This window comes from the organism of the source record quoted next, unplaced genomic scaffold (genome assembly GCF_019419815.1).
Source record: "Pyrus x bretschneideri cultivar Hongxiangsu unplaced genomic scaffold, Pyrus_bretschneideri_v1 Contig6, whole genome shotgun sequence".
In the NCBI taxonomy this organism is placed as follows: domain Eukaryota; kingdom Viridiplantae; phylum Streptophyta; class Magnoliopsida; order Rosales; family Rosaceae; genus Pyrus; species Pyrus x bretschneideri.
The window spans coordinates 9,016,403-9,037,983 of record NW_025999798.1 but is presented as its reverse complement, the minus strand read 5'-3'; the positions used below and the strand labels follow the sequence as shown (position 1 = coordinate 9,037,983).

General features: G+C 38.6%; 3 protein-coding genes and 1 pseudogene across 3 annotated transcripts; 2 read left to right on the top strand and 2 right to left on the bottom strand.

The window, feature by feature from the left end:
- Positions 1–1,129: 1,129 nt before the first annotated feature.
- LOC103943577 (pyruvate, phosphate dikinase, chloroplastic-like) lies at positions 1,130–7,313 on the top strand. Its single transcript, XM_009353885.3, has 21 exons — positions 1,130–1,219; positions 1,691–1,831; positions 2,167–2,223; positions 2,385–2,618; positions 2,751–2,888; positions 2,988–3,150; positions 3,245–3,480; positions 3,588–3,716; positions 3,822–4,001; positions 4,100–4,237; positions 4,327–4,491; positions 4,585–4,746; positions 4,829–4,918; positions 5,012–5,150; positions 5,245–5,422; positions 5,698–5,827; positions 6,001–6,129; positions 6,233–6,370; positions 6,484–6,561; positions 6,690–6,781; positions 6,868–7,313. Exons 2-21 carry the CDS (start codon positions 1,706–1,708, stop codon positions 6,908–6,910), a joined length of 2,745 nt encoding a protein of 914 aa, XP_009352160.2. The 5' UTR covers positions 1,130–1,219; positions 1,691–1,705; the 3' UTR covers positions 6,911–7,313.
- Positions 7,314–9,373: 2,060 nt separating this feature from the next.
- Positions 9,374–11,531, top strand: LOC103943581 (putative TrmH family tRNA/rRNA methyltransferase). The gene is made up of 4 exons (XM_009353891.3): positions 9,374–9,673; positions 9,757–9,858; positions 10,190–10,316; positions 11,055–11,531. Exons 1-4 carry the CDS (start codon positions 9,467–9,469, stop codon positions 11,279–11,281), a joined length of 663 nt encoding a protein of 220 aa, XP_009352166.1. The 5' UTR covers positions 9,374–9,466; the 3' UTR covers positions 11,282–11,531.
- A 313-nt stretch (positions 11,532–11,844) lies between these two features.
- Positions 11,845–12,582, bottom strand: LOC103943582 (annotated as a pseudogene).
- Positions 12,583–17,599: 5,017 nt separating this feature from the next.
- Positions 17,600–18,580, bottom strand: LOC103943583 (protein DMP2). The gene has a single exon (XM_009353892.3). The coding sequence runs from the start codon at positions 18,495–18,497 to the stop codon at positions 17,889–17,891; it is 609 nt and encodes a 202-aa protein (XP_009352167.2). The 5' UTR covers positions 18,498–18,580; the 3' UTR covers positions 17,600–17,888.
- Between the last annotated feature and the right edge of the window lie 3,001 nt (positions 18,581–21,581).

Genomic DNA, 21,581 nt, shown 5'->3' with positions numbered 1-21,581 from the left:
ATTGAATGAAAAAAAAAAAAAATTAATTACAATAGTCAGCACATGTGAACATACCATTAGTAAGCAAAAATTTTAAAAACTATCCTTTTAGCTTGTCATCGAACTTTGTTTGTGTGCTTATAATTCTCTTCAATTCTTATTGTAGTATTCATGTGTGCTGAGAATATTAATAACAATGCACAAATCAAACTAATGAGTTATTTTGCGTCAAAATCACAATTATAAGCATCAAAGTATATGGAGTAATCTAAATTAGTATTACACTCATAGTTTCCCTTTTTTAATAAAAAAATAAATAAGTAGGGTTTAGGGTTAGGGTTTTAGGTGAAATTACAGAAGAAAGAAACAATAAACAAGAAATGCGATTATTTCTAAAATGAGGTGGTTATTGACTAGGTTTGGTTGGCGGCAACTAATGGCTCGTTTGGATGTGTTTTTAAAATGATTGAAAGCGATTTTAGAGGAAAAATATTTTTTAGTTCCAAAAGTACTTTAAGTGCTTTTTGCAATAAGTATCAGTTATGTGTTTCTTCCAGAAAGTACTTTAAGTGTTTTTCCAGAATTTACTTGTATTTTTTTTATTTATTAATGATTTGTTCCAAAAACGCTTTTAGTCATTTTAAAAGCATATCTAAATGTTATCCGAGCCACCTGAACTGAAATCATCGAAAGGGGAAAATGGAGGTAGGGTGCTATTTGCTGGTCACATGGCGTATCGTTGGTACTCTCGCACGGATAACCACCGTCTTCGGTATCTCGAAGCCGATTTCTGGTCGGCTGCCCTTTTGGTCAGAAATTATATCATAGTACAGATTTGGACTCGCTAGTTTGCCAAGTCATCATCAGACACTGTCAACCCTAATAACAACTTTTTTTCCAAAGGTATTAATATTGTATAAAAAATGTTACTCATTATCCAGATGATAAGCGCTGATTTAGTAAACTTAACTGTGCCCGGATCTAGATCTTCGTTTTCAGCTCATCACGAACTAAAAAAGCTCTGAATATTATTTTTTACAACAAAACAATTAATAGCTGATAATGTTTGATTTCTTACATGTCATCACCTACGCCTCGTGGTTGTGGCTTTAAAAGGAGTTAACGCCATAATTCATCACACCCTATTACAGTCGCAAGCAAAGCAGGAGTTGTAGCTCAGGTTCTCTTTACAACTTCTGCAGGAAGTTCTCCACTCTTCTCCTGATCCGATCTTCATCAAGTACGTATATGTGCATATTCATTCGAATGAAACTGGATTCTGTTTCACTCTTTTGATACAAAACAAATTCTTTTTCAAAGATGTTATTGGCACTCCAAAACAGTCAATCATGCACTCGTCCATAATGAATTTTACCAGGGTGGAGGAGTGCAAGACAAATAATTTGCAGTGTTTATAACAATTCTCTTTTTTCAATCCATCATCATGATTCTATTAAGATTTCAAAACAACTCTCTGTGCGGGAGCTGATCGGCCCTCCAAATAATCCATCATGCATTTCTCCCTAATGAAGGCCGCATGAGTGCATGATGACTATGTTGCAGTGGTTATAACTATTCAATTTTCAATCCAATTAGTATGATTTCAATTAAAACTATTTTATATTGCTTAGAAGTTGACTAGTACTCATCAATTAAACATTGTTGTATGATTAGTATACATTGGTAATATTTACTTCGGTTTTTCAAGCAGGGAGAGATTGGAAAAATGCCTTCCACTGTGAAAGTAAACGGGACCACGAACCCAAACCTGAAGAAGTATGAGCCAGCACAAAGTCAATCAAACTCCGTTCTGTCCCCATTTGCTGATCAAGGTGCACCAGCAATCAAAAAGGTACTTATATTGTATCCTTCTGTTGAAAATATAAAAATCCCGCCTCAGATTATTCTAATCCTTGGGACATCTCGGGCCTCTCCATCCGTTCATAAATAGTTTTGAGTCGGATTCTTTAGTTTTAACTTGGTATTAGAGTGATAATTGGTGACATATATGTCGACGATTATAAAGTCTCAAATCGGAAACCTGAAAAAAAAAATGTAAATAGAGCTTATATTGAGCGGTTCTATTACTAATTATCATGATCATTTTGATTAGTTTTGAACTATGTACAAACATTTTGTTCAAGGTGCCTCAGTAGTTCCTAAAAGGCTTCTCTTTTGTTTCGACAGCGAGTATTTACTTTTGGAAAAGGAAAGAGTGAAGGCAACAAGGGAATGAAGTCATTGGTAAGGTTTACTTTACTTTCGACATGATATCAGTACGAGAAATGGAAATGCTAGCATTTTGTATGCCCCGATTTGCAAGAGGAGTTTTACTTTTATCTCAGTCGAACAAATGTCTATGCTACGTAACTGAATTCTGTATTCATCATGCTGATGCATTGTAGTTGGGAGGAAAAGGTGCAAACCTGGCAGAAATGGCTAGCATTGGGCTATCCGTCCCACCTGGACTTACTATATCAGCAGAAGCATGCCAAGATTATCAGCTCAATGGCAAAGACTTACCACAAGGTTTGTGGGAGGAGATATTAGAGGGTTTGGAGAGTGTGGAAAAGGACATTGGTGCTATTCTTGGTGATTCTTCCAAGCCTCTTCTCGTCTCTGTACGCTCTGGTGCCGCGGTAAGAGTTTTTTCTTCTAATTACAGACGTTATGGCTTCTGTAGTTATTTTAGCAATGGCACAATGGACTACAGTCTGTTTAACAATGATTAGTTTATGTCGTGCACAGACTGATTTACGCTATGTACCTAGGTTTCCATGCCTGGCATGATGGACACTGTCCTCAACCTTGGACTCAATGACAAGGTGGTTGCTGGTTTGGCCGCAAAAAGCGGAGAGCGCTTTGCTTATGACTCGTACAGACGTTTCCTAGACATGTTTGGAGATGTTGTAAGTGGTTTTATTGATGCATTTCGCAATGTTCATATGTGAAAATTTATGATGTTTTTCTCAAGATGTATTCTAAATTCACCCATTTTACTTTTGAAGGTTATGGGAATTCCACACTCATCATTTGAGGAGAAATTGGAAAAACTAAAAGGTAAAAAAGGAGTTAAGCTTGATACAAAGCTAACAGCTTCTGATCTTAAAGAGCTGGTAGAACAATACAAAAATGTTTATCTCGAAAAAACGAGTGAAAAGTTCCCTTCAGGTACCAATTAAACCGCTGACAACTTCATATTTCCCACTTTTTCGTAGCGCAACTCTGTATGTTTACATGTCCTTGTCCCCATGCATATCTGCAGATCCAAAACAACAGCTTCTCTTGGCTGTTAAGGCAGTTTTTGATTCTTGGGACAGCCAAAGGGCCATTAAATACCGGAGCATCAATCAGATAACTGGTTTGAAGGGAACTGCGGTTAACATTCAATGCATGGTTTTCGGGAACATGGGAAATACTTCAGGGACTGGTGTTCTGTTCACTAGGAATCCAAGCACCGGTGAAAGGAAGCTTTATGGCGAGTTCCTAGTCAATGCTCAGGTTTTTTATACCACTCTATATATCGAACTTCTCTTTCCAAGTCGACAGTAGTATAGACTGTTTTTTGTTAGGGTTATACGAGTAGCTCAAAAATTGGAATTGCATAGGGAGAAGATGTAGTTGCCGGGATCAGGACACCAGAAGACGTGGATGCTATGAAAAATTGCATGCCCGAAGCTTACAAGGAGCTTGTGGAGAACTGTGAAATTCTGGAAAAACATTACAAAGATATGATGGTAAGAGTTATCATTTCCACATATGACATTCCTATCAGTATTACATTCACATCTTTTAGTTTATCGGAACATATGGTTTTATTTAAGCATGGGCAACATTTGCAGGACATTGAGTTCACAGTCCAAGAAAATAGGTTGTGGATGTTGCAATGCCGCGTTGGAAAGCGTACTGGTAAAGGAGCGATTAAGATAGCTGTAGACATGGCTAACGAAGGGCTTGTTGATAAGCACACTGCAATCAAGATGGTGGAACCACAGCACCTTGACCAACTTCTTCACCCACAGGTATTTATGCTGATTTCTAAGTTCACAAATCATAAGCCGATTTGTATAATGTACCCATGGATATATGACTTCCTCGTGTATAATTTTTTTCTGATTAGTTTGAAAATCCAACCGCATACAAAGACAAAGTGATCGCCACTGGGTTACCTGCATCTCCAGGAGCAGCAGTAGGACAAGTCGTGTTCACTGCAGAAGATGCTGAATCATGGCATGCACAAGGAAAGAAAGTCATCCTGGTAAGCTAAATGTTCATCTTTTTCTTCCGGAAGATGTTGAGCCATGGCCCTGGTTCATCATTGAGAATTGTTGTTGTGCATAATTATAGGTAAGGACAGAAACTAGCCCCGAAGATGTTGGGGGTATGCATGCTGCTGCCGGAATCTTGACAGCTAGAGGTGGAATGACATCTCATGCAGCTGTTGTAGCCCGTGGGTGGGGTAAATGTTGTGTTTCTGGCTGCGCTGACATCCGAGTAAATTACAGTGAGAAGGTGGTTATAACAATTTCCTTTGTAAACAATTTATTTTTTTTCTGTGAAGTATCAAGACATGGCATAAATGAGGGTTGTTCATTGATTCTACAGCTGGTTTTGGTCGGGAAAACGGTGGTCAATGAAGGAGAATGGCTTTCACTCAATGGATCCACTGGTGAAGTCATATTGGGAAAACAGCCACTTGCTCCTCCAGCTTTGAGTGGCGATTTGGAAACCTTTATGTCTTGGGCTGATAATGTCAGGCGTCTCAAGGTGACCTATTTTCTTCCGTTTTTCCTTTTCACTGGTACGAGTACCGGTTTCTCTAACAATGTTCATGGTAATGTTGCAACAGGTGATGGCAAATGCTGACACGCCTGAAGATGCGATAACAGCAAGAAATAACGGTGCACAAGGGATTGGACTTTGCAGGACAGAACACATGGTAATTATTTGTTGCTAAAATGTATGGCTGGTTAACAAATAATGTCAGGTTGTAGATCTCTTTTGATATTTCTCATGTATTTTTATGTTTCAGTTCTTTGCTTCGGATGATAGAATAAAGGCGGTAAGAAAAATGATCATGGCAGCTACACTTGAACAGAGGAAGGCAGCATTGGACCTCTTACTACCGTATCAGAGATCCGACTTTGAAGGAATTTTCCGTGCAATGGATGGTATTTTTTGCAAATCTGATTTAAGATTTGGCAATATTTTGCTTTAACTTGTAGTTTTAGTAGCTTATTTATCACATGATTTATGAAATTTCAGGTCTTCCGGTAACAATCCGCCTGTTAGACCCTCCACTTCATGAATTTCTTCCAGAAGGTAACTTGGAACAGATTGTCGGCCAACTAACTACACAGACTGGCATGACCGAGGACGAAGTTTTCTCAAGAGTTGAGAAATTATCAGAAGTAAACCCCATGCTTGGTTTCCGCGGCTGCAGGTTTGGTGGCTCTTCATTCTTAACATTGGCTCTCCAATCTAAAGATTTACTTGAATTTTAATTGTTGAGGAAAACGTGCTTTAACTGATGAACTTCATTCACTTTAGAAACTTCACATGCATCATAAAACCAGTTACCTATGAATTTGGATCCATGTTATTTGGAACTATGACAAAAGTTTCATATTTCAGTGTCACATGTTTTCACTGCGTGAATGCTTCTATGCATAAATTAGTTGATAAACTTCAAATGAATAACTTGTAATGTGTCAACAGGCTAGGGATATCATACCCAGAGCTCACGGAAATGCAGGCGCGTGCAATCTTTCAAGCTGCTGTCACAATGAGCAACCAAGGTGTCAAAGTTTTCCCCGAGATAATGGTTCCCCTTGTCGGAATACCTCAGGCATGATCCTGCATTCTTGTTCCTCAATTTCGTTATTTATTTACAATATTGGATTCATAATTTATTTTTATTTATTTTTGGTAAAACATGCTGGATTCATAATCCATTTGTACGATTTGTGAGAAATGCAAAATGATGGAGATTTCATTATGAATCAAATTTTTGCCTTTCAGGAACTGGGACATCAAGTGAGTCTCATTCGCAGTGTCGCAGTGAAAGTGTTCTCTGAGATGGGTACCACCGTGGCCTATAAAGTTGGAACTATGATCGAGATCCCTAGAGCTGCTCTGGTTGCAGATGAGGTAAGACTAAATTGATAGGCTGACATTGTTATTTCAATGTAGATTAAAAATTATTCATTTTCTGCTGAATAGTATCATATTTTTCTTTGATCTACGATGGTAGATTGCGAAGGAAGCTGAGTTCTTCTCCTTCGGGACCAATGATCTCACACAAATGACATTTGGGTACAGTAGAGATGATGTGGGCAAGTTTCTACCTATTTACCTCTCCAAGGGCCTTCTTCAAAACGATCCCTTCCAGGTCAGTCACATATTATGCACAAGTCCATGCAGGCTTCATTGCAGATAGCTAGGTTTACCAGAATCCTCTTATAAGGGAGCGAAAAATAATTCAAACCGATTTCTTGACTGTAGGTACTTGATCAAAGAGGTGTCGGGCAGCTCATTAAGATGGCCACAGAAAAGGGTCGCACAGCTAGGCCTAGCTTAAAGGTAACCAGCAATGAAATGATATTAAGCATTCTTTCACAGACTAGCGTGATGTCGATGATTCAACATATTATGTTGCTCCATTCTTCTTGTGATGATGATACTATTGGACGGTGATTATGAATAAACAGGTTGGAGTATGTGGAGAGCATGGTGGAGACCCTTCTTCTGTTGCATTTTTCGCAGAGGCCGGACTAGACTATGTTTCGTGTTCTCCATTCAGGTCTTCTTTTTCTTTCATCTATCTAGTTAAGTTCAATAGATTACTTCTATAACCAGAACAAATTTCTGATTCAAATTCTTTGACAGGGTACCTATTGCTAGGCTAGCAGCAGCTCAAGTAGCTCTCTAAGAAAGATTTCATAACCGAGGACTCTGTTGTAAATAAATGCAGTTTACCAGTTTTTCGTTCAAGTCCTTTAACATTAGAATCCAAATAAAGGGGAATTATGTAGTTTTTTTTCATGTTATTTTTCAAGAACTGGGGAAAATAAAGTAGGCAATGTGTGTAATTCTTCAGCTTCGATCTTTGAAATAAATCATTGTAATATTACAACAGCTTGTGGCTTTTGGTACAAGTTGCATTGCATACCTCTCTTTGTGCTGATCACATGATATATATATAACATCGGATCCTTCAAACAATTACATATTTCTATGTATATTTAGTAAACTACTACAAGTATAATATGTATAAAGTACATACGATGATCACTCCACGAAGTATTCAAAAAACAATGTTGTATAAACCGCAACCCCCCACCGCCCCCCCCCCCCCCCACCCCCCCCAAAAAAAAAAAAAAAAAAAAAAAATCTCCTGAGCTGATGCCTTTATCACTTTGTCACTAGATGATGCAGAGTTCTGCATTTCTAAATTTCTGGCCTAGTGAACTTGCAACACATTTCTTAGGGTAGAGATTTCAAATTTTCACAAGCTACAATCTCCAGGAGCTCAAGAGAAGTGAGGCTACACATCCTGTTATCAGGCAAAGACACGAGATCATTGCAGGATTTGATTCTCAGATACTTCAACCTAGCAAGGGAGGAGGAGGAGGAAGAAGCTGTTGAACTTTCAGAAGCTGCTTTTGCTACTTTCACCATTGACTTGAGGAGCTTGTCAGTGATATTGATCATAATCAGTTCTTCAACTTGTGGAAGCATTGGCATGGACAGCAAACTGAGGGTGTCCATTATTGTTAATTCAGTGTGGGAAGGAAATGATAGCAACTGCTGATTCGCCTTACTTCTTGTTCCATTGTCGTCGTTTTTTACTATCAGTGCCTGCTGCTCAAGAGTGGCAAGTCATAAAGTACAAGCTCTTTCAAGAAGGGAAAAAACAATGCTTCTCTTTTCCCATCAATGAAACTAGAAGTGGAAGAACATTTGGTGCCGTTGTTGGTGTGCTCAACACAACTTAAAGAGTATAGTTTGAGAAACTTAAGGTAGTTGATCAAATGGCGGAAGATGTTGACTTCTTCTCCAAACCTCAATGGTGATTTCAACTAGACTTGGCAGAGACATTGCAGTGTTGGTCATCAACCAGTTGGGGAATTTAACGCCCAAGACCCAACTATGTTCAGCACCTTCAAATTCTGATGGGGTCGGAGGCCTTCCTGTTAGACCAAGTCGCACTTAGTTCAGATACAAACTCTTTGAGTTTGTTGTGTTAATCTTCCTGCATTACCCGAGAAGAAGTTTCCTGCATTACACAAGGCACAGTAGGAGAACCATTGTCTCGAATAAACTGGCATGTGATCATAGCTTAGCTTTAGCTTCAGTATTGCTAAAATGTCATTCTCCTCGTTCGGAAACTCCCAAATTTCATTATTTTGAATCGCCAACCATTCACTTTCGCTAGTTTTGCATCTCATCAAGCTTCCCAGAGTCCTTATTGCAAGAGGAACGCCTTGGCACTGGTTTGCAATTCTTCTTCCAATTGGCACCACATCGGGTTCTCCTCCTCCCTCGTCTAAATGCCATTTTCTTGAACAATGTCCAACACTCTTCCTTTCGTAGACCTTGCAGCACGTACGGTAAATCTATATCCATAACCGAGGTAACCTTGGTGCTACGAGTTGTTACCGGAGATCTTACTTTCCCATCCGATTTCTTTCGAAGCAGAATCTGCAATTCCTCCATAACCATTTTTTTCTGCGGCCATTTCGAAGATGAGAAAATTCGGCTCTTGTAATTCATCTGCAGTGCCAGTACTCAAAATCATCCAAGCAACTGATCGTACATTGAAGTTTCCTAAGCCCACACCCACGTCTTAAGCTCAAAATAGCTTTACTACCCTCCCGTCATTGTGAAATTGTATGAACTCACGCCTTTTGTCTCTTTGGATGATGTCTAATACATTAAATTGATGAGCTTTTTGGCCGCAAATATGGCTTACACGTTACCTTGTATAACAGCATCATCATGTTCTAAACCAATCAGACAAAGTGCACAAATTGATACAATTTCAATACCTTAGCGTCAAATAAGAGAAAATAAAAATTTGCAAACAATTAAGCAAGTGAACAACAATCTAAATTCTACTCTATCAAAAAACAAAAATAATCTAAATTATTATTTTAAAAAATTGTAAACAACAGTCTAAGTTATGATTTTCAAACAATCAAAATCAAAATTTCCTTGAAAAAAAATTAGGGTTTAAACACAATTAAATATAAATAAACAAAAATCTAGAGAATTGTTATTAACATTCTAAAAAATTTATTTGTCACTCCAAATTTTATATAATTAGAAAATAAAATATATTTGTGAGAAGAGCAACATAAGATTTTTGAAGTAATTCCAAATCTAATACTAGGTCATGAGTTTGTTAGGTTGGTTGTGCAACTCTTTTACGGTTGGACTTGGCGGCGACTGAGCCTCCTGAGCTGAAATCAGCGAAAGGGGAAAAATGGAGGTAGAGTGCTACGTGGTGGTGCACAACATAGCCAAGAGGCACAACGTGGGCACGCTCGCCCGAAGCGCCACCGCCTTCGGCGTCTCAGAACTAATTTTGGTCGGCCGCAGAGAATTCAACGCCTTCGGCAGCCATGGCTCCACCTCTCACCTTCGCTTTCGCCACTTCCACTCCCTCCAAGACGCTCGCCTCTACCTCAAGGTCTCCTCTCTCTCTTTCTCCCTCTCTCTCTCTTCATTTCTTTGATTTTGGTATTAATCTTCGATTTTGTGTGTGGGTTTTAGGAGAGAGATTGTGATATTTGCGGCGTTGAGATCACTGATAATGCTCTGCCTGTAAATCATCACCCTTTCACCAAGAGCACTGCTTTTCTTCTTGGGAATGAGGTAATTATCATTTTTTTACAATTTCCCAGATGGGTTATTTGCTCTGTAACTATTTACTCAATTGGAAATTTGGATCAGTAACTTTATTGTTGGCATTTATGCTTGTAAAGTATTGTACTTTTGATCATGGGTTCTTGGGTAATTGCTTGTTGGGATTTTTTCGGTATAATTTGATAGTTTGAGAAGGTTTTTCCACTGCAATTCAACAATCTGGTTCTCTGTATTTCAGTTTTGAGTTGAACTTTACTCTGCAATCGGTTAAGCACTTGTAAATTAGCTACATTAGGATTAGGTGAATATCCCTTTATATATTTCTTTGTGTTGTTTGTAGGGAACGGGCCTTTCTGCTAAAGAATTGGAGATATGTGACTTCTTTGTGTATATTCCGCAGTATGGAGGTGGTACTGCTTCCTTGAATGTGACCGTAGCAGCTTCTATCGTGCTGCATCAGTTTGGAGGTACTATAAAAACATAGCCTGTACTCCCGCGTTTTGTTTTTCTTCCCTTCTGTTACGGCCTTGTGGTTCATGCGCTTTTATGTGATGTTTCACTGCATAAGCAAGAAAAGTTACCGTCACTAGGATGATATGAATTGTTTTGATTATTGTCTTGGAATCTACTTGGTGCCCGAATATCATTTTCTAAGTTCCCATGTCATTATGTTCAATCACCAAACCTCATTTATCCTTCTCTAGAATTCATCTTAAATATTATATGCAAGTCGTTTGTCTGCCCATCCTACCATTTATCGACCTTTACGATAGCGAGTTTTCTACATCTCCCAATATAAATTCTTGGGGTCTTATTCTGTCACTTGGCGCCCACTAGTCAAATTCTTGGAGAGGTGGGTTAAGGTAGGCCTTTAGTTTTAAGACCTAGCTAAGCAGAAAATTAGAACAAGATCAGTCAATCAGATGAACTTTTTTTTTAATGACCAAAATTGTTTGAACTTTGACTGGAACTACTGTACCAGCTTAGAGTTAAGTATTGCACAAGATAATCATTCCTTTCTTTCTAACTTGATTATTTCACTGTTTAATAGAAAGTGAGTTTACATTTCATAACAGACACCCGATCAGAATAAGAAAATCTTTCCTTTGAACCATGCCAACCACATGTAGGTATAATTTTACACTACTTTTATGATTCTTCTTCTGTTCAACTTATGAAATTTCCCATCCACGGTTTATCTTCAGTTTGGGCTGGCTTCCCTGAGAGGACTCGTGAAGGGAACAAGTTTATTGTGGCAGAGAAACCGGTAAAGCAGACAAGACAAAGTTTTTGTGCAGAAACAGCAGATTCCGTCATTGAAGAGCGAAAATGCAGAAAAGAATTTGCTGCTAATGGTTTCTTTGATGAGAGTGGAAATGACAATTCATCGTCTAACCTTTTAGATGGATTGTTTGCTGATGTAAGAATATAATATCTTTGACATCATATAAGCTGAAAATCATTTGGATTGGTAGTACACACCTCTACTGTTGTAAACGAAAACAGAAGGAATAGTTTATGAGTTTTATGTATCATCGGCAGCGTGCATAAGATCCAGTTTCATAGCTTGTATTGTTAGTGGCGTTGATTTTGTTTCAATTAGTATGACGACTAAGGAACTATTACAAGGTTTCCTTGGATTGTTCTTCATGCAAGAAAATTCTACATAATGTTTTACTTTTCGCTTGTTGATCTTATTAGTCAGTATTGCATTTTTGTCGTTAATTTTAACGCCCGAATTTTATCAAACGGTATAAAAGATTGTTCCTTCCCTATTAAGATCAAGTTATAAATTATAAATTGAAAGTTTAGAACACAGTATAAACTTGTTCCATTCATTCCAAAGAGAGAAGGAAAAAGAATTAATCAAACTTAGGCAAACTACTCAACAAACAAAATGAAAACCACAAACTTGCGTGAGCGCACACCACTTGAGTACTGTGGATCAAATCATGGTTCAAGAGCTTAGGAAGCTGCCGACTCTGAATGCTGTGAAGAATCAGAACTTGACGACGGGTACCCGATTCCATGGCGTTAAATAATAGCTATATTTACCACTTTGAGTCTTGTGAATCAAGTCATAGTTCAAGAGCTTAAGAAGCCACCGACTCTGAATCCTGTGAAGAATCAGAACTTGACGACGGGTACCCAATTCCACGGCGTTTATTAGGGAACAAAAGGAAAACAGTTCCGGCTATTGTACCAATAACCGGAGGCAACACCTGTAGCAAAACCTTCTCAGTGGACTCAAACCCTGGATAATAGCACCTGACAGTGTTGGCGTCCAAAAGTGACACAACTGCAAACACAATCAAGGAAAAGAAGGCATGCACAAAGTCCCCAAACCTAAGCTTGTAAGCAGACAAGTCCACAGAGTTCGAACTTGTTGAGGGACAAAGCCCCTTGCTTGTTGCCACCCCATAGTGTGTTTGTCCATCACTGCCTTGTCTGTGAAGGAAGCAAAGCAGCAGGAAAAGCTGGAAACAGTGATGAGAATGGCGCTTAGTTATTTGTTGACAGCGGTGCAGTTGCCGTTGTTGGTCAAGACAGAGTTGAGGAACTGGAACAAGAAGACTGTGCCGATTGGGAGGAGCTTGATGAGGTTGCCTCCGTATGTTAATGTTCTGTCTCGAACGCTTTTGTTTTTGGTGGTGGTTGTCTTGGATTTAGAGGAAGAGCTAGTAGAAACCCCCATTTTTTCCGAATTAAAGTGTTTTTTTGACGGAGTTTATAGAAATGTTATTTGTGACGTGTTGTAAATTGTGGTTTTTGTGAGAGAGATTTGGTGTGTATTTATAGAGATATATAACAGAGGGAATTGATTTGGAGTAGAATTGCTTTCACGTTGACAGAAAACATGGCATTGTCGTGTTCAGATGGAAAGGTGGCTTCTATTTGGATGGTGCTATCCGTAGACCTATTTTTACTTCTCACGCATATTTTCAATTTTTTATCATTAGATCGAATAAATTGAAATAAATAAATGGACAAAAATTAACAAAAGTGTATGAGAAGTAAAAAGAAATGTGTGAATAGCACTACCTTTTATTTTTAGAAGGGGTGGGCTTCATTTCTAATCCAAGTTTTGAAAATTAATGTTGTTGATTTCTGTACTCCCAATATTAAGGATACATATCCTTAAAGAATATTGAATAAAGGGACACAAACAAGAAAAAATAGTGACGAGATTGTTGTGCATCTTATATACATAAATCGTATCAAGATACACATGGAGCTAGTTCAATTGGTCATGACAGTCTTCCAATCTATTTCTATTCAAACTCTAATTCTCTTCTCTGTGAATTAGAATATTGCATTGTCAACAAAATCATATCATAATGTATGGTATTATGTCCTCCTTATATAGGCCCTCAACGAGCCCTCAGTTCGCCTGCTCAAACCTCTTTTTTCCTTTGCATTTAATGCGTCGATTACATAGATTTGACTTGCTAGTTGTTCCTCTACCCCTTGGCCGGCACGTGGTGACGAAGTGACATTTGTGCATGTCTACTTGCATGCTTTCTTGGGACAACATATGCCAAGCACCACTCTGGAGGTGGTGGAAGCCCGCACATGAGCACCCTATATGTCAACCTTTATGTCCTTTCATAGTTTTCTATTCCCTCGGATGGCTGCCACACAGGCCCGACCTAGGCCCAGTGCAGGCAGGGCGACCGTCCAGGGCCCAAAAAAATTGGGGGCAACAAAATTATTAGGGTGATATATTTATATATGTTTTTATAAGAGTATAAATTTATAAAATTTGGTTTAGTGACAAAGAAATTTAATTAGAACTGGTGGTTTTATTGTTTCAAATGAATGAAGAGGTCTTAGGTTCAAATTATCATGTGTGCTTATTTACATTCTAATTTTTATAAATTTCTTTTCATAACAATATAAAATTATAAAATTTGGCTAAATAATCAAGAAGTTTAATTAGAAGCAATGGTTATTGTTGTTTAAAATTAACGAGAGATCCTAAATTCGAAATGCTATGTGCATGTTTATTTTTTTCAATTTTTACAAATTTTGTTTGGTTGTTAATTTATTTACTAGCTAGTAGCTATGTGAGTTGCTATTTTTAAATATCGATTCCAATTCAAGTCTAATCTTTAGCCAAAAATAATGCGTAGACTAAATTTTTAGACCAAATTTGCAAATAATATTACGTTTCATAAAAAAGTTTAATTTAGTGTTCATTCATTACTTATAGTCTTATATTGACGAGGTTAGTAAATAAGAAAGAACAACTCACGATTTATACAAAAACACTTTAAAAGTTCAAATGGAAAACAAAACTCATATTCTATCTACTTGAAAGCCCGAAGTTTTTTAGTTCCCTTCTCGTGATACAAAATAAATTAATTATTCCGTATTTCTAAATTATTGAGTTTGAAGTGTTTTTCTAAATATAATTTTATCGATGTTTTACGTGTGAAAATAAATATTTTTTTTTATATGAAATGAGGGCACACTTTTTGACTTCGCTCCGAGCCTTAAAAATCTCTGGACCGGCCCTGCTGCCACGTGACCTAGAGGTGATGTCTGAGCAGGCTTGCCCCTCTGTTATTGGGGATTTGGATCCTCGTCGAATCCCCTCCTTGGGATCCTAGGGATCAACGAACACGGACCGTTGATCAAAAATCGTGCGACCACAATTTATTTCTTTTTTATATTTTTCACGCAAAACGATGGTTCTTTACTTTTCAAAATATAAACAAGCATTTAATTAGGACCGCATGATTTTTTATCAACGGTCCATGTTCGTTGATCCCTAGGATCACCAAGGAGGGAAGGGAATCTAGCGAGCATCCAAATCCTGTTCTTGGGATCTCGTGCGAAAGAATTGTCAGAACACCAACTTGCATCTTGGCAGTTAGAAAATACTTTTATAGGGAAGCGCTCAGCCTAGTTATTGATATGTAATCTAGACTGTCTTGTGTTGACTCCCATAGCACTCCAGGTCGTCTTCCCAGCCTCATCGGGCTTGGCCTTCCTTTGGGCCTGTGCTGCTTTGGGCTGGTGTTTCTTTAGGCCCCTTGAGGTCGGAAATGACCTTAATCCTTCCTTTCTTTCTCACTTGATTATTTCACTGTTGAATAGAAAGTGAGCTAAAGTTTGATAACCGACACCCGATCAGAATAAGAAAATCTTTCCTTTTTGAACTATGCCAACCACATGTAGGTGTAATTTCACATCTAGGTAGACCTTTAGTTTTAAGACCTAGCTAAGCAGAAAAATTAGAACAAGATGAGACTATAAGATAACTTTTCTTAGGGACCAAAATTGTTTGAACTTTGACTCAATTTACCAGTCTTAGAGTTAGTAGTGCACTACCTTTTATTTTTAGAAAGGGTGGGCTTTATTTCTAATCCAAGTTTTGAAAATTACTGTTGTTGAATTTCTGTACTCCCAAGATTAAGGATACACATCCTTAAAGAATATTGAATAAAGGGACATAAACAAGAAAAAATAGTGATGAGATTGTTGTGCATCTTATATACATAAATCATTTCAAGATACATATGGAGCCAGTTCAATTGGTCATGACAGTCTTCCAATCTATTTCTATTCAAACTCTAATTCTCTTCTCTGTAAATTAGAATATTGCATTGTCAACAAAATCATATCAGAATATACAGTATTATGTCCTCCTTATATAGGCCCTTAATGAGCCCTCAATTCCCCTGCTCAAACCTCTTTTTTCCTTTGCATTTAATGCGTTGATTACATAGATTTGACTTGCTAGTTTTCCTCTACCCTTTGGCCGCCACGTGGTGACGAAGTGACATTTGTGCATGTCTACTTGCATGCTTTCTTGGGACAACATAAGCCAAGCACCGCTCTGGAGGTGGTGGAAGCCCACACGTGAGCGCCCTATATGTCAGCCCTTTTATGCTTTCATAGGTTTCTATTCCCTCGGATGGCTGCCACGTGACCTAGAGGTGATGTCTGAGCAGGCTTGCCCCTCTGTTCTTTGGGATTTGGATCCTTGCCGAATCCCCTCCTTGGGAATCCTAGGGATTAACGAACACAGACCATTAAACAAAAATCATGCGGCCACAATTTTTTTCTTTTTTATATTTTTCACGAAAAACGATGGTGCTTTACTTTTAAAAATATAAAAATCATTTAATTGGGACCGCACGATTTTTTATCAACGGTCCGTATTCGTTCATCCCTAAGATCCCCAGGGTGGGAATCCGTACAGGACAAGGATTGTCTGCCCTTCCACTTCCGGTGCCCTCCTGTTTTGTGTGGTCACGGTTAAACCATATCAACATTTTATATTATTTTTTTTATAGAGATAATAAGACAAAAATGAATAGTAATATAAAATGTTGGTGTGACTTGACCGTGACCACACAAACATGAAGGTACCGAAAGTGGGAGGGCAGGCAATCCTTAGCATCCAAATCCTGTTCTTAGGACCTCATACGAAAGAATTGTCAGAACACCAACTTGCATCTTGGCAGTCGGAAAATACTTTTATAGGGAAGCGCTCAGCCTAGTTATTGATATGTAATCTGGATTGTCGTGTGTTGACTCTCATAGCGCTCCGAATTGTCTTCCCAGCCTCATCGAGCCTGGCCTTCCTTTGGGCCTGTGCTGCTTTGGGTTGGTGTTTCTTTGGGCCCCTTGAGGTCGGAAAGGACCCCGCATTGATCCTTCCTTTCTTTCTCGCTTGATTATTTCACTGTTGAATAGAAAGTAAGCTTACGTTTGATAACCGACACTTGATCAAAATAAGAAAATCTTTCCTTTTTGAATTATGCTAACCACTTGTAGGTGTAATTTCAACATCTAGGTAGACCTTTAGTTTTAGACCTAGCTAAGCAGAAAAATTAGAACAAGATGAGACTATAAGATAACTTGTCTTAGGGACCAAAATTGTTTGAACTTTGACTCAACTTACCAGTCTTAGAGTTAGTAGTGCACAAGATAATCATACCTTTCTTTCTAACTTGATTATTTCACTGTTTAATAGAAAGTAAACCAGTTTACGTTTGCTAACCAACACCGATCAGAATAAGAAAATCTTTCCTTTTGAACTATGCCAACCACATGTAGGTATAATTTTACACTACTTTTATGATTCTTCTTGTGCACAGCTTATGAAATTTCCCACCCACGTTTATCTTCAGTTTGGGCTGGCTTCCCTGAGAGGACTCGTGAAGGGAACAAGTTTATTGTGGCAGAGAAACCGTTAAAGCAGACAAGACGAAGTTTTTTGTGCAGAAACAGCAGATTCCGTCATTGAAGAGCGAAAATGCAGAAAAGAATTTGCTGCTAATGGTTTCTTTGATGAGAGTGGAAATGAAAATTCATCTTTTAACCTTTTAGATGGATTGTTTGCTGATGTAAGAATATAATATCTTTGACATCATATAAGCTGAAAATCGTTTAGATTGGTAGTACACACCTCAACTGTTGTAAACGAAAAAGAAGGAACAGTTTATGAGTTTTATGTATCATCGGAAGCGTGCATAAGATCCAGTTTCATAGATTAAATTGTTAGTGGTATTGATTTTGTTTCAATTAGTATGACGAAGGATAGAAACTATTACAAGGTTTCCTTGGTTCATGCAAGAAAGTTCTACATAATTGTTTTACTTTTCACTTGTCGATCTTATCAGTCAGTTTTGCAATTTTGTTGTTAATTTTTACGCCCGAATTTTATCCAAGGGTATAAAAGATTGTTCCTTTCCTATTAAGATCAAGTTTTAATTTATAAATTGAAAGTTTAGCACACGGTAAAAACTTGCTACATTCATTCCAAAGAGAGAAGGAAAAAGGATTAATCAAACTTAGGCAAACTACTAAACAAACAATATGAAAACCATAAACTTGCGTGAGCACACTTTTACTATATTTACCACTTGAGTCTTGTGGATCAAGTAATAGTTCAAGAGCTTCGGAAGCCACCGACTCCTAATCCTGTGACGAATCAGAACTTGATGACGGGTACCCAATTCCATGGCGTTTATTAGTTATATTTACCACTTTGAGTCTTGTGAATCAAGTCATACTTCAAGAGCTTAGGAAGCTGCCGACTCCGAATCCTGTGAAGAATCAGAACTTGACGACGGGTACCCAATTCCATGGCGTTTATTAGGGAACACAGAGAAAACAGTTCCGGCAATTGCACCTATAACCGGAGGCAACACCTGTAGCAAAATCTTCTCGGTGGACTCAAACCCTGGATAATAGCACCTGACAGTGTTGGCATCCAAAAGTGATAAAACTGCAAACACAATCAAGGAAAGGAAGGCATGCACAAAGTCCCCAAACCTAAGCTTGTACGCAGACAAGTCCACAGTGTTAGAACTTGTCGAGGGCCAAAGCCCCTTGCTTGTTACCACCCCATAGTGTGTTTGTCCATCACTGCCTGTGTAACTGTCTGTGAAGCAAGAAAAACAGCAGGAGAAGCCGCAAACACCGATGAGAATGGCGCTTAGATATTTGTTGACAGCGGTGCATTTGCCGTTGTTGGTCAAGACAGGGTTGAGGAACTGGAACAAGAAGACCGTGCCAGTTGGGAGGAGCTTGATGAGGTTGCCTGCGCATGTTAATGTTGTGTCTTTGATGGTTTTGTTTTTGGTTGTGGTTGTCTTGGATTTAGAGGAAGAGCTAGTAGAGCCCCCCATTTTTCGAATTAAGGTATGTTTTGACGGAGTTTATAGAAATGATATTTGTGAATTGAGTCGTAATTTGTGGTTTTTGTGATAGGGCGATTTGGTGTGTATTTATAGAGAAATATAAGAGATGGCATTGGTTTGGAGAGGAATTGCTTTCACGTTAACTGAAAATATGGCGTTGTCGTGTTGAGATGGAAAAGGTGGCTTTTACTTTTAGAAAGGGCGGGCTTCATTTCTAATCCAAGTTTTGAGGATTAATGTTGTTGAATTTTAGCCCTTTAGTATTACGATCTAATGATATTCCTATTCATTTATATGTGAGAGGTCTTAGGTTCGATTCTGGCCAAATGTAAATTTGAATCACATAGCTAACCCATTGTGAGGCTTAGCCCATTCCCCTTCCCTTAGTGTTGGTAATATTGCTCAAAATTGTAAAGTTAACAAACTTAATTAAATGATTGTAGTTGGGATCAGGAGATGGGCTGAAATTAAATGGATACAAAGATGCAAGTGGTTCACCCATCAAAACTGGGCTACATCCACCGTGTTGCTCTCAATATATTGATTTCAAGGCTAAATAGCACTCGGCTAATACATTCACTCTATTATCTCTAATTCGTCTGACCTCGATATTGTAGGTCTTTACCCCTTTATTTTGGCCTCTCCCTCTTTGGGCCTCTCAAATCGGCATTTAATGTGTCAACCACTTGCACTAGCTTACTAACACCTTTCTCCCTATTCGGCCAGACCCTTGTCAACGAAGTGACGTTTTAGTAGTCGGGGTGGCGCACCTTTTAAGGTTCATGCGGCTCAAGCATCCCGCTCGGACCTCGGTTACTCCGCCTAGCCTTGCCGAGCACTGTCTCACTATGCTTATGTCTCATCCTAGGCCTCTATTGTCAACTGCAAGTCGTCGTATGGTTTGATTGGCACATGAATTGTTTTGCCCTTGGAGACTTGTGTCATAAAGCTATCAGCTTGCCTATGTGTTCCACGCAGTCAGGTAGTTCTTCTTTTGTCTTGGTTAGCCTAAGTACTCGGGTCAACCCTCTTCGAACCCTTTGGGCCTTGGGCTTATGCAGTTGGGTAGGCCTAAATGGGCATAGGGTTAACATGAATAAATCATCAACAAGATAAATGAGTGATTAGATTGTTGTGCAATCTTATATACGTAAATCATATCAAAATACATACGAAGTTGGGTCACAGTTGGCTAGGACAGTCTACCCACCCACTACTCAAACTCAAATTCTCTTCTTGTAAATGAGGTCCCCCCACCCCCCACCCACACCCCCCCCCCCCCCAACCCCCCCCAAAAAAAAAAAAAACTTATAAGGAGCTCCCACTTTCGTCTCAAAACTTTAATTTTAGGCGATTACCTTTATGAACTTTTATAATTGGACAATTCCCCCTAAACTTTAATTTTAGTTGATTATCCCTTGAACTTTATAATTGGCAATTTCCCTCCTAAACCCTAAACTTCAAACAAAAAATATACAGAGTGAACTAATGGAAGAGAAGAAGAAATAACAATATATTGTCCACATTGAGGATAAAATTACCATTTTACAGTTATAAAATTAAAGCTCATAGGGAAATAGACGTATAGGGGCATAATCGGCTAAAACTAAAGTTTAGGGGAGCTAATTGGTTAAAATTAAAATTCAGGAGAAATTGATATCTCCCTACAAGTTTAGAGATGGTGTGATATCCCACATCGCCCAGGGGAGTGATCCTTAATTGTATATTCACATCCCTACCTAGCACGAGGCCTTTTGGGAGCTCACTGGCTTCGGGTTCCATGGGAACTCCGAAGTTAAGCGAGTAGCGCACGAGAGCGCTCGCAGGATGGGTGACTCATTGGAAAGATCTCATGTGAGTTCCCAGAAACAAAACCGTGAGAGCATGGTCGGGGCCCAAAGCCGACAATATTGTGCTACGGTGGTGGAGCGGGCCCGGGAAGTGGTCCCCCCTAGGTCGGGATGTGACAATTTGGTATCAGAGCCTAACCTTGGTTACGTGTGTGCCGACGAGGACGTCGGGCCCCTAAGGGGGGTGGATTGTGACATCTCATATCGCGCAGGGGAGTGATCCTTAAATGTATATTCTCATCCCTACCTAGCACGAGACCTTTTGGGAGCTCACTGGCTTCGGGTTCCATGGGAACTCCGAAGTTAAGCGAGTAGCGCACAAGAGCACTCCTAGGATAGGTGATCAATTGGGAAGTTCTCGTGTAAGTTCCCAAAAACAAAACCGTAAGGGCATGGTCGGGGCCCAAAGCGGACAATATCGTGCTACGGTGATGGAGCGGGCCCGGAAAGTGATCCCCCCGGACCGGGATGTGACAGATTGAGGAGGGAAATTTGACAAATACCACCTTGTAAATTATAATATTGCATTGTGCCATTGTCAAAGAATCATATCTAGTATTATGTCAACGATCTTATAAAGATCTGTATCGTTTTCTTTTGGGAGTTTTAACGAAAAGTCCACGGTACTGTTCACTTTAACGAAAAACCACATTTTTACACTAAAAAGTCAATCCGAGTACTATTCACTTTACACTTTATTTTGTCCTTATTATTAAAACTCAAAGTTTTCAAGCCATTTTCATTAGTTTTCCTTTTTTCTTTTTAAAACAAAACTTATTTTCGTTTTTTTTATAGTTATTTAACTTATTTTTAGCAAAAACTTGTACGTAAACTTTGTTTGAAAAAGAATACTCGACTTGTAGGAGCTTAAACAGTGATAAGAGCTTAACCAACGTGAAATGCATGGAGGCCAAGTGCATTTCCCAGTATAAAATAGTTTGATTTCTTTTTTTCTTCTCATCATTTTGATCTTAATTATCACATAAATAATTAAAAAAACTATCGTATATGCGGAATGCATGTATTGAGGTCACCTTATACATGTTATAGTTTGAGTGAATAATAACGTTATGTCATAGTATTCTGTGATGTGAAAACTTACTCGTACAATATGTGTATATTAAATATGTTTAATGCGTGTAGGATATGAGCATAATGGTCATTACCTTAGGATCTGTAACAAGCGTGTGTTTATAGGGTAGGCTATTTTTGGGTTCGAAGT